The sequence below is a fragment of the Rhinolophus hipposideros genome, assembly GCF_964194185.1.
Source record: "Rhinolophus hipposideros genome assembly, chromosome: 13".
Taxonomy (NCBI): Eukaryota; Metazoa; Chordata; class Mammalia; order Chiroptera; family Rhinolophidae; genus Rhinolophus; species Rhinolophus hipposideros.
The window spans coordinates 5,457,341-5,469,818 of NC_138059.1; the positions used below are offsets into that span (position 1 = coordinate 5,457,341).

General features: G+C 51.2%; 1 protein-coding gene across 3 annotated transcripts in view; it reads left to right on the forward strand.

Annotated features, from left to right (window-relative positions):
- Nucleotides 1-10,442, forward strand: part of ZFAT (zinc finger and AT-hook domain containing) — a 143,324-nt gene extending 132,882 nt beyond the window's left edge. For all 3 annotated transcript variants that reach the window (XM_081069896.1, XM_081069895.1, XM_081069897.1), the window contains exon 16: nt 9,488-10,442. In XM_081069896.1, the coding sequence (XP_080926022.1) occupies nt 9,488-9,727 (240 nt within the window). In that variant the 3' untranslated portion in view covers nt 9,728-10,442. The remainder of the gene's footprint in view (nt 1-9,487) is intronic.
- The last annotated feature ends 2,036 nt before the right edge of the window (nt 10,443-12,478 follow it).

The following is a 12,478-nucleotide window of genomic DNA, read 5'->3' on the forward strand; positions in this document are numbered from 1 at the left end:
GGAGGAGAGCGTATGCACCCACCCTGCTTCCTAACCCTGAGATGATGTCACACTACATTCTCTGTTAGTAACTGGATGGATTTCTAAAATCCAGAGAGATACCTTTTATCTTTCCGTGCCCTGTCCTTTTGATCTTTCTATAAATCTGAAGTCTCCTGACCCCTTTCTTTGCTATTTTCCCCCTCATCATAGCCCTTATGACTATGATAACCGGTTTTCAACTGCACGTTTTGGTGAATTAGGTTTGGCTCGTGCCTAAAGAACTTGGTGGTGCCCTTTATTTGATCCTGGGACTCTGCCAACTTTAATTATATCAGGCTCCTCCTAATTATACACACAGGTAGTGTCTTGAAATATTTTCATACTTCACACTCCTTATGAAACGTTTGTTCTGCTGTCACTGAAGGTGACCTCAGCATATAAATCTGGAGACAAAAAGTCATGCAGGGTCTTGGCAATGGGTCCTTCTGCTTTGTCACTTAATGCCAAATCTTGTCCTTTGGAAGCGTTCGTTAGTTCTCCCTTTGCCATTTGAATCTTTTCTTTTTCTTCGTCTTAACTAAAACTTCTCTCAGAGGTTTCTGTCTCTGGTATGATTTCTGATGACTGATGTTCCGAATCGCATCCTCTTTCTTAGCTATTATTACTTTCACAGCCCTCTCATTCCGTAGATGTGACTGAAAATTCCATTTCTTTGTGAAATTTTAAAAGTAAAAATAAGGTCCATGGTATATCTGTGCCTAAGAGAAATGGTCTGAAAGACAGAGAATAAAGATTTTTTTTTCCCTCTTCCATTCCGCATTCTTTCAGATACAATACATTTAGCTAAACTGAGGATGTCAGTCTATCACTTTGCTTCTTTCCTTTTCATTTTTCTAAGGCCCACTTTTCCTATTATGCCGCAAGAAGCTGCAGCTTGGTTGGTGCAATTTGCAGAATCCCACTTCATATGCGTTGTAATACTGTTGAGTGAGTTGCTGTTGGCTTGGGGGTCCATTTCCTGGTCCTTGTCGTGGCCTGGGCAGGTGGGTGGCAGCTGATTCTCCCTTCTCTGCAGCACCCCCTTGGTGGCTAAAATCCCTCAGTCTTCTTTCAGGTTTCGGACAAGTGTTTTGCTCGTTCCAGACAGGCAAACGCACGGTTGCATTATATAAACGAACATGCTTGTGGCTGGAAATGATTTAACCCTACAGTCCCGGGTTGTCAAAGCAGTCTGAGTAATTCCCTAGAAAAGGCCCTGGGGAGTCTGATTTGGGAGAACTGATGCTAAGCGACATCACGCAGTCACTTGTCCCAAGTAAAGGGCAATTGAGTGAGTGGCTCTGAGTAAGAAGGGTCACTGAGAGCAGGCCAAAGGGAGGACACACCAGCGTCAAAGCTGGCAGATCTTCCTACTGTGAGAGCGGAGTACAGACAGCCCAGAAGCATGGGCGTGTGGACCTGACGGGCAGGCAGTGGTGTCCTCGTGGAGTTTCCGCTCCGGATCTTAGGCCGTGCACGTCAGCGCCTGAGGGGAGAGTCAGGGCTGCGATGGCGCTGAGTAGGATCGAGAGTCAGACCCATGAGAGTAGGATGGACACTTCCCTTTTCTGGCCTAGACCTGCTGTGCTGCTGACGAACTTACCGGATAAGTTTGATGAGTGATTGACATGGGTTATGGTTTGATTTGATAAATGTGCTTTAAGCAGAGCCTGGAAGCGCTCCATCCTGGCAGTTCGGTGCTCCTTTCTTCCTTGGGTGATGGCTGTGGCTCTAGAGAGGTCTGGGGAGGGACACTATGGCTGCTGCCAGCTCTGTTTTCCTTGTCACTCGGCCTTGTGGAGGCCGCAGCTCACCAGTGTGGACCACAGGGAGAGGCGCTGCTGCAGAGACAGATTGTTGAATCAGGAGGCAAAGAGTTTACATCAGGGCGGAAAGAAGCCAAGTGCTCCCCCAGCGCAAAGAGGGGGTGCCTGGATGGCAAGGCAAGGGTGGCAGGGATCCATCTCGTCCCCACGTCTTCGTCGAGCACCAGCCTGCCAGGTTGACAGTGCTTGGCAATGAGAAGGGCTGGAGCCTGCGAGCATGGCTGCTTCCAGTGATTTTGTGAAAATCAAGACGGCGGAGGAGGTTTCTCCTCAGTGCCATGTAGGGGCAATGGTCTCAAACCACAGCGGGGGAATTTCAGTGAAAAGAATATGGGAAAGCCCTGCCTGACCCCAAGAGCTGCCCATCTACCAAGGGGCTGCCAGGCAGGGGTGCCGCTTGTGAGGAGAAACCTACCCCCCTGGACCAGCTGTCGGACCGTGAAGCAGAGGCCCCACGCAGTGCCTGGCACTATGTAAAAAGTCCACATATGTGTGCTTCAAGGTCAAGAAAGCAAAGCATTATGCACGATAAACTTGTCTAAATACCAAAGGGTATTCCCAGGCAGTAAGGAGCTACCTTCCCTGTCAGTGTGCACATTCCCTGAGGCTGTTTGCGTTCAGTGTTCACATATCTCCTGGGTATGCATTAGAATCAGCCATCACATGTGTACTGAACGTCTGCTATAAGCCCGGTGGCCTGTGGACGTGGTCCTGAGGGGACTGTGCTAGGTAGTGGGGACGGGCATCAGACACCTGCCCCTGGAGGGGATGGCACCACGTGCTACCACCCGCCCTGCGCCAGGCCCCGGTCCACTGTCACCAAAGTTCTCACCCTAAGATACCACGTCGCCTGTCTCATTTTACCACAATTTATAAGCGAAGGATACTTTTCTCCCTCGGTGAGATGATTATGGAGCCACACTAATCTGTGCTTAGACTGCTGAAGAACAGGAGCAGCTAGCCGTGTGCACCCACTGTCTGCTGCCCAGGCGTCTGTCTCTAACCCCCAACTGCCTAATGAGCCAGTTAGGCCAACAGGGAAGCCTTTGGTTCTCATCCAGGGATGGATGTGGGGCCAATAGGAGGCGCCTCTCTTCCTGTCTCCAGGCCCCTCTTACAGCCTGTTCCCTGCAGGCGGGGAACCTGGTGGGCAGGTCCACGCTGGGCAGGAGGGCTCCCCAGTGCCCTGGGGTGGAAGAACGGCGTTGCCATGTGCTGGCCAGCTGGACCTGCAGTGTCTCAGAAAGCCAGGACGCACACACGGGATGGGCAGTGACCATGGTTAGTGAGCGGTCTTTGCAGTTGGGCTTTGGATTGTTTGAAGGATCAGTGTCTTCAGAAAAGAAAAAGCATCTGCTGTCCTAACAACCAAGAGAAAAATATGGTGGAAGGGAGGCCTTCTGCTGCCTTCCCATGAAAGATGAATCACAGCCTTCCTCACTTCCCACACCTTCTTTCCTTTTTAAAAGGCTTTAAATCTTCATTGATGCGTAAATGGTTTCTTCCTGCCTGTGAATATCTTTTGATATTCCTACAAGTTTCTTCCCATTTTTTTTTTTTTGGCCCTGCATATACATATGTATTTCTAGAGTTGGGGATTTATGATGCTTTTTTATAAACTACACTTATTTATACCTTTTCTTTCCTCTAGTAAATACTCTTCCTATTTCCCTTTGTTTCTGACATATACGACACCACACCTAACCTAGCATCATGAAAGTCAGTGTGCTCGCTTATTAACTTTGTAAAATGGATCTGCCATCGATGCTAGACGAAGCCCTTGCTTGTGTATAATTTAAGTGAGTGAAACCCTAGTTTCTGGAAAAACAGGCTCCTTCCCCAGAGCTTAATCACCCACAGGGGACTGTTTCACCGGAAAGAATCAACTGCAGTGTTCTTTTTCATTTGTTTGATTGTATTTGGGTTTTTGTCTGCAGCCCACTAATTCTTACCACATCATGGAGTCTGAGAATTTGTGCAATGGAATGGACCTTAGATAATGTTTGCATTTTTCTGACTCCTGGAAATCCTAGTGTTCAGGGTCATGTGCTGGGGACTGTTCCTGACCATCGTCCGTTCCCCACTCGCCCCATCCCACCCTGGGTTTCCAGAGGTGTCTGGGTCCACCTTACTCACTAGATAGCCGGCTTTCCGGATAGGGAGTGTGCGTGGTGTGGAGCTTGCAATTCTGTTCCCAACCTCCACCAGAGTGTCTGACACGTATTTAATTCTCAGTGACACAGAAGGGAGCTGAGAAGTCATGGGAAGTACATGGGAACTCAGCGAATGAGAAATGGAAGTGGGTGGTTTGTCAGAGGTGGCTTATTCCATCAATGGCTGGCCATTTAGAGGTGCCCAAATGCACAGGCCATTCTCTGTCTTGCAAAGCGAGGGTTGGTGTTATGTAATTGCATATCCCTCCCTCCATCTAAAGACCTGACACCTTTCCTGTCAAGCAGACCAGAGCCAGAACCCGCCCTTCAGATCTGTTCCTGATTCTGAAGTGTGTTTTCTGTCCATGTTCTGGCTCCTCAGCCACCGTGGGCCCCAGTAAACCTTCATCAGCCTGCCTGTGCGCATCTTCATTAGGGCGATGGCTGAGGACCCAGCACGCAGCGTCTGAGGCTGCACGGTGTCTTCAGAAATCAGACCTCAAGTCCTCCTTAGAAAATTGACCTTGATCCAATGTCTGCAGCTGTTCCGAGAGGAGTTTGTTGCATTCGCTCTGTAATGTAACTTCCCCTTATTGCTGCGGGTGCTGAATACAGAAAGAAAATCCTGGGTTTGGCCCTCTTCCCTCCTCTCCTGTGGAGGCTTAAGCTGAGTGCCAGCCCCCCAGGCTTACCTCCCCACCTGCAGGCTGCTTCTGGAGAGTTCAGTTTCCCCCAGCACTGCTTCCAGCCTGCTCTATGCCCAGCACGTTGCTGGCAGCTGTCCTGTGCTTATGAGGGAAAAGGTTTTCTCCACCAAAACACCCTTCGTTCTCATGGCATTTGGAAGGCCAGAGAAGGCATCCCAGAATGGTTGAAAATGACCCTTTCCTCCTCCCCCTCCCCCTCCCCACTGCACCCTTCCCCTAACTCTGCACTTCCCTTCTTCACATTTCTTTTTCCTGTCTTTTCACTTCAGTTTCCCCAATTATTAAAGGACTATATTATTGAAACATTTTAGAAAACAGAAAAAGTAGAAAGAAGGAAGAAAAAAAAAGACCCTCATTGTACACTGCATAGACAAACCCAGGTAGGTAGTGCTGAGTTCCTCTCCTCCAGCGCAGAGATGATTCAGAACTTCATTCGCCCAACAGGTTGTTGCTAGATACTCCCCTCCGCCGAGCCACATCACAGGGATTGGAAATCAAGTGGCGAAAAACGGGCCTTCATGAGCTCACAGATAAATAGATGATATAATTTTAGGTGGTGACAGTGCTGCAAAGGGAGCAGAGAGCAGGAGAGGGCCAGAGGGGGCCCAAGGTAGCGGTTCCTGCCGGGCTGGTCTGAGAAGGCCTCTTGGGGGAGGCAACTCAGAAGCAGGAGCCTGAGGAAGTCAGGGAGCTTTAATGTGACAGTCTTGGGCGGGGCGCTCTGAGCAGGCAAAGTGACATGAAGAGCCCAAAGATGGGAAAGCATGGGAGAGGAACTTGGAGGCTTTGGGGTGCGCTGAGCATGGGGAGCGGGCAGGGGCCTCGGACACAGTGGGGTTTGCACTGAGTGTGGCAGACGCACAGGATGGCTTGTGCAGTTGTGTTCCGCTTTCTTTCCCTTATGTAAACACAGGCGTTTTTCCATGTATCACAATACAGACAGGAAGTGTCAAAAAGGACAGAGAAAGAGGTAGCGATCCAGGCACAGCTTAGGTACATACATAAGCCACACGATACCCATCCACATGCCCGTACACACACTCGCCCATGGCTCACACCGGCATGTATGCACACACACGCACACACATGTACACCCATGCCCAGGCACCTGCACGTATGTACCCGTACACACATACATTCACCTGTGTGTGTGCACGCACACCCCCCCCCCCGTGCCCATATACCTGTACCTACACATGCAGATCTTCACATGCATGCACACATGCGTACCTTGTGCACACCGAGCCTGTCTCCTCAGGGGAGCTCCTGTCTTAGACTCTTTCTGTCTCCCAGGCCCGGTCTCGTGAAGCCCTGCCCGTCCTAGGTGCTCATGACATTCTGTGAGTGGACAATGACAATGACGGTGCTTTCCTGTGGCGTGCTAAATGCTGTCTGCTTCCCCGAACCCACAGAGGGCCACATTAGCAGTGGATGAACTTGATGGTGATTCTAGTGGTCAGAGTGCTGGCGCTGAAATCTGACTAGAGAACTGGAGAAAGGATTATGTTTGAATACACTTATTACTTAGGAAAGTGATATGGGCAAATCAATGTAATTACTTAGAGGGCTAGTGAGAGAAGTGCAATAATGTTCAGAAAGCCATAACTTCTCATGTCAGGCAAATTTCCACCCACGGAGGGCCACAGATTGGATGTCGCAGGGCCCTCCTTTGAAAACTCCCTGTGTCTTCCTCTGGAAAATCCAGCCTCCGTCTCTCAGCCAGTGATGAAGGCTGAAGCTCTGACTGTGAACTTCATGTCAGGCCTCACCGGCCACTTCTTCCCCAGCACTCGCTGCCTCCTGTGACTGAGGCACGTCTGACAGGCATCCCGTAGGAATGTCCCATTGCAGAGCGGTGTGTGGTCTGCAGCGCAGCCAAGAGCCAAAGCCGTGATACAAATGAGGGGTCTCGAGAAGAAGTCAGGGACAGAGACCCAGGAACCCTCCAGGCATCGTGGGTGGGCCGATAGTGAGCAGTGGGGAAGCCTGGACCCTGGGGCGGGCCTGGAAGTGGTCCCAGTAGAGTGTTACTGAAGCAGTGAGTAAAGCTGAGGCCGGCTCAGCGATGTCTGACAGCACAGCGCCTTCTGGAAAGGCGAAGAGGGAACTCTGTTGTTGGGGGTGAGGCGCTGGCTGACAGCAGGGCGGGGCTTTGGGCACAGGCCTGCTCTCTGCTCAGTGTCTTCTCTCTGCCTGCATTGCCTTTCCCCTGCATCTGCAGACAGCACTGCCTTGCGTGAGCGCCAGCCCCAGGCCCGAGGCAGCACAGTTGCACAGTGTTCGCTTTTATTTCAGCATGGTGGCCTCTCCTGGTTTCCGCCTTCTTCCTCCCCGCCTCTGGGGCAGTGGCCAGGTCTCAGTCATCTCGGGACCTCAGGTTTCCTCCTGGGCCTGCAGTGAACTCTGCTGGCATGGAAACAGGAGGCTGCGGCCCCTGCTCATCAAAGGCGTGGGCCAGGGTAGTGGTTTCGGCCTCGTCAGTACTCGGGCACTGCTGGTAGAGTTGTAGAAAAGGACAGGAATGTGTAGCCAGTGGAAATCTCCTGTTAGTAACTTCCTCCTTGTAGGCTCCAGCTCTGGTGGCAGTCACTACATCCACACAATGGCCTCATACCCAACAGCCCGTCTCAAAGCTCATGTACTGGTTGAGCTCACCATTTTTGTCACATGGTCTCGTCACCTGCAGGGCAGCAGGTGTGTTTCATCCCGGGACCTCAGCATAAAGCACCTGTGTCCCCTCACTTTTTCTTTGGGGTGGAAATTACTGACAGTTAGGAGGACAGCATTTGCTGTGTCTTGCCTCCCCAGTCCCCAACCTTCTGTCGGGGACTTGCTTTCAGAGTGAAATAAATCAATATTTACTTGTAAAGTCTTAGTTCACAGTACATTTCCCCATTTAAATGAAATTGAAACAGGCAGTAAAAGAAGAAAGAAGAGGTCTCGATTCACTTTAGAAAAACAAATCAGGCCAAACATATTAATAATTTCCACCAGAATAGCTCTCTAGCTTCTGGTGAATTCTGTCAGCCAAATTGAAAGTTCCTTCCAATCTATAACTTTGTCGAGAGCCCACCCCAGAGGTGCCTTTTCCATTTTTCTCTTTGAATTAAACACGACGCCTCCCAGCGGACACAGCCCTTCCTGCTCACAAGATATTGTACAGTTATGGCATCAGAGTGTGACCCCTCAGAGCCAGTCGGGCCATCCCCAGAGACAGCATGGAGTCATGACATGTCACAGAAGGTCAGGCAGGGAGGAGGAAGGCCCCCACCCCCTGACTCCAGACACGCGCTGGGAGGAGTCAGAAGTGTCCTGCATAGGAGCTGCCTGGGCAGACCTGGCATGCCCCCATCTCTCCCGGGAGTCATTGCTCCTCCTGCCCTCTCTGCCTGGAGCCTCAGCCCCACTCCTCCTCCAGGGGCCTTCGCTTACCTCCCTGCCCTGCCACCCTCTCTGTAGGGACGTCACAGCTCTTCACAGTGCAGTGCCCTCTGCTTGTGTGTGCCCCACCAGTCTCTGGTTTTCCACTGTGCACCTGCCGTGTCATCTGGCACTCCGTGGACTGTTAGTCAACAAATACTGAGTGTGTGCTGTGTGCCAGGCGTCCAGCTTGACTCTGGGAAAAGAGCTATGCAGGACAGGTCCCTGCCTGGCATAGCTCTGGGGCTCGGTCTGCTGGCATCTGATGAAATGACACAGCTTTGCTGGAATGAATGAGTGACTGACATCCTACTGTACCTTTCGCGTAGGAAGAAGCATTGCTGAATGATTGAAGGCGTGGGAAGGGCAGTGACGTTATTAAGCAGCTGCTTTGCATACAGAATGTCCTTCAGTTCTCCCAGCCATCTCCTGAAGTGCGTGTTTTAGTCCCTGCTTTACAGATGAGAAAACTGAGGGTTGTAAGGAAAGTGTCTGGCCTAAGCCTCAGCTAATAGTGGTGGAGCCGCTATTTCGAACCCTGCTTTGTGCAGGACGAAGCGTGTGTTGTTTCTACTTTGCATTCGGACTCAGCTGGGGAAGTCTGGATCTCTCTGACGTCCGCCATACATCTAAGGACTCTCACTCCCTAGCGAAACAATCCCAGGCCTTTTGACTTTCCTCCAAGCTCCTGCTTGGAGCTACAGAGAAAGGCCTGGCTGTAGAATTGGGTTCTCCTCCGCTAGCAGATGCCCTCTGCAGCCAGCCCTGTGGCAGGGAGGTCCATCTGCAGGCCTCCTCCTCACAGGGTTAAGGAATCAGTGCCGATGTACAACAGCCTGGGGGGAGTTGGCCCTGCAGGGTGTCTGCTCCTTCCCAGGGTGATACTGATCTTCACACAGAGAGTTGAGCTCGCACAGTTCGGGGGAAGACAGATAAGATAACGCAGGATGAACCTAGTCCCTTTCTCACCCCCGAATGGACCGGCTCTGAACTTCGGGAGCCCCCACCTAACCGACAACATGGTTGCACTAAATTCCTGAGATGCCTTCCCACCCGATACCCTTGTCAACCTCTGCACCTCAAGGAGGCAGCTTGGCATCAAGAGAAGAGCTTAGACTTTGGGTTTGAACTTGGCTTCTCCCGTTAGCCACAGCTGGGCGCCTTGGCCCTGTTGCTTTGTAGCATTGAGCGTCACTCTCTGCGTCTATAAACTGGGAGTGAGAGCAAGCATGGGGCATTGTGGAGAGGATCGTATGCCCTTGGAATGTCCTCAAGGCTCCATAGGCAGTAGTGGTGATTCTGTCGTCACGGCTGGACCCAGAAACAGGACCTGTGTGACCTTTCTCTTGCCCTCCCACAGGTCACCGATGAGGAGCCCAGCTCCAACCACACGGTCATGATTCAGGAGACCCTCCAGCAGGCATCCGTGGAGCTGGCTGAGCAGCACCACTTGGTCGTGTCCTCCGATGACGTGGAGGGCATCGAGACGGTGACCGTGTACACACAGGGCGGGGAGGCATCAGAGTTCATCGTGTACGTGCAGGAAGCCCTGCAACCCATGGAGGAGCAGGCCGAGGGGCAGCCAGCTCAGGAGCTCTAGAGGACATGCGCTGTCGGACAGAGCCATGGGGCAGGGCTGTCTGGCTCCACAGGGCACCCAGGGTCCCGCGGCTGGGAGGCTGCAGAATGGTGCCCTCTCCGTGATGTTCTTCTCTGCACTCACTGCCCCAGCCCCCAGCGGGGGCTCTCCTCGTCCTACTTCGGGTGGGCAAGGCAGTTGGCATCACCAGCAACACAGGACCCGCGTCCCTAGCACAAACACATACACACCCTCCCCCTGTATGATTGCTTCTGGAAAGACGTTCGCATCAATTCTTCCGACGTGGCCCACACCCCATCGCCCCTTTACTTTAAGATTCAGAAACCCCTGGTCCCCATCAGCATCTTCCCTGAATCACATCCCCAACGCCTTGACCCCATGGAAGTGCCAAATCTTCATCCGGGACTGCTGTGCAGCCTGGTAAAAGGGAGAAAGCCATCACAGAGGAAGTGGCCTTATGGTGTTTGACTCACCTCCTGGGGGAAGGGGGAGGGGGTCTGGGCTATATCTACAAAGTTCTACCTTCCTCAGGTATCAAGGGCGCTTCTTATCACGAAGTAACCACAATGTGATGACTCTTCCACTCCTATCAGAGGTGAGGTCTCAGCTTACAGTCTTGGCATTCTTTTGCTTTTTTAAAAAATGCACTTTTTATTATTCACCTCCCATTCTAAGGATGTGAGGTGGATAGAATAAAATCAGTACTTGCCTGAGTAGTTTGGTTGTTCTCTTAGGTTGGATGGTTTACGTGTCCCCTTCCTGAGTCGAGATCTTGGATTTGGGTCCCACCCAGAACCACTCCATCCGAGACCCAAGGCCCATGGAATAGTGGTGATGACGCTCTTTCTCCCTCTAAAGCATTTGGATTGGCTTTGGGGCCCCTGTTTGAGATTAGTGATCTTACCTTTCATTTCCTGTGCCAGCGTTTGATTTGCTGCCAGCTGAGACGTGGCAGCACTCGTCCTTTCCCCTTTTACACTTGGTACTAACAATCAGAAGCCTGCAGCACACACTGTTGTTTGACTAAGGTTCAGCCAGGTCTCATGATAAGCCCCACACCATGTTGAGCCCCTGCTCTGTGCAGAGCGTTGTGGGGGGGTCGAGGGGAGTCCTGCTGCACCTGGTCCGGTCCTGGGACCACTTGACATCGTCACCCACCATCCGACTCACTGAGGTCAAGATTTGTTTTGTCTGAGGACCCTTTTTTCAAATGAAATCTTACGCAGATATATCGGCAGAAGTGCAAACACACACAGTGGTAGTTGCTCCTGCGGATGAGGGTGGGGTCCACAGCCCCATGCACTTTACCCTCCCTATTACTGTCCTGCACCACGTCCCAACAGGGCCTGACGTCTGTTCTAATACAAGGAGGAAAGTAGTTGTTTGCCTTACTCCAGAAAGAAAAGATACTTCCCACTTGGGATGGGTTGGGGAGAGCTTCATGCTGGAGGTGGCCTGTGATCCTGTTTTGTAAACTAGATAGGTTTGGCACTTGAGGGGGTGGGGTCAGGGGAGAGGGAAGGGAATTCCAAAGAAGAGTAACAGTGGAGCTGACCCCTGGGTGCAGGACAGTACGGGGACGTCCTGTGAGCCATGAGCGTTCCATTAGCTAGTGGGTAGCTCTAAGAAGAAAGATAGGGAGATGAGCCAGAAGTCAGAATCTGGAAGAACAGAGATGAGAGATGATGGATATTGATTGTATTCAGTAAACCTTGGGGAATTGGTGGCCATTTGATAGACTCAGGGTGTGAAGGGCAGAGCAGTATTCCAAAAAGGTGGTCTCCATGCATCAGGGGGGGCCATGCTGAGATGATGGAGCAGCAGAGAACTTGGGCTCAAACCCATCTGTCACTTCGTGTCTGAGTCACTTTGGCAATTACTATGCCTGTCTGAATTGACTCATCTCTGAAATGGGTCTGATGAAAAAGCCAAGTCCGTGAAGTCATTAGCAGAGTAGCTGAGCCACATTCTATAAATATCAATTACTGTTTGTAGTCTTAGGCTCGAGGGGCACAAACATGAATATTCCTCAAACAGGTCACAATCTGGTGGGAGAGACAGGACGTGAACACACAATAGGAAAAGACTTGTTGAATGTGCTCAGTGCTATGAGTGAAGCCGAGGGCAGCAGCCTGCCCTTTGTAGGTCCCCTGACCCTGGGCCTTGGGCCAGAACTGATGGGGTCACATGACACTGAGGAGCAGGTACCCACCCAGCAGTTCTCGACTGTCTGTACAACTGTCCTTGTCGCTTAGAGCCTGGCTGACTTCAGGGCTTGGTCAGTCCTGCATGCTGATCGCCTCCAAAGCCGGACCTGATTATTTGGGAAGCACATCCAACGTGGGCCACTTGTTTGCATCATTGGTGACCCTGAAGTCATGAAAAGATGTTGTTCTTCTAATTTATCAAGTCCCCGTGAAGAGTGATAACTGCACTGGGCTGGTGTTCATGGTGGATGTGCTGGGTCTCTCCTGAGGTATCTGAAATCTCTGTGCACATTTCAAGTTGAACATAATGTGAAGAAGGGGCTTTATATGTGCCAGAGTAGGTCATAGGGCCTTGTGCTTGGGAGGTGAGAAAGGCTTCGCTTTGAATCCCGATTCCACATTTATAATTCACTGTAAATCTTTTATGAATATCAGTTTCACCTATAAAATGGGGTAAATAATGTCACCTCATTTGCATAGTCTGTTTTAAGCATTAACTATGATAGCATATGCAAAGCACCCAGCTTGCTGTATTGCCCATAGT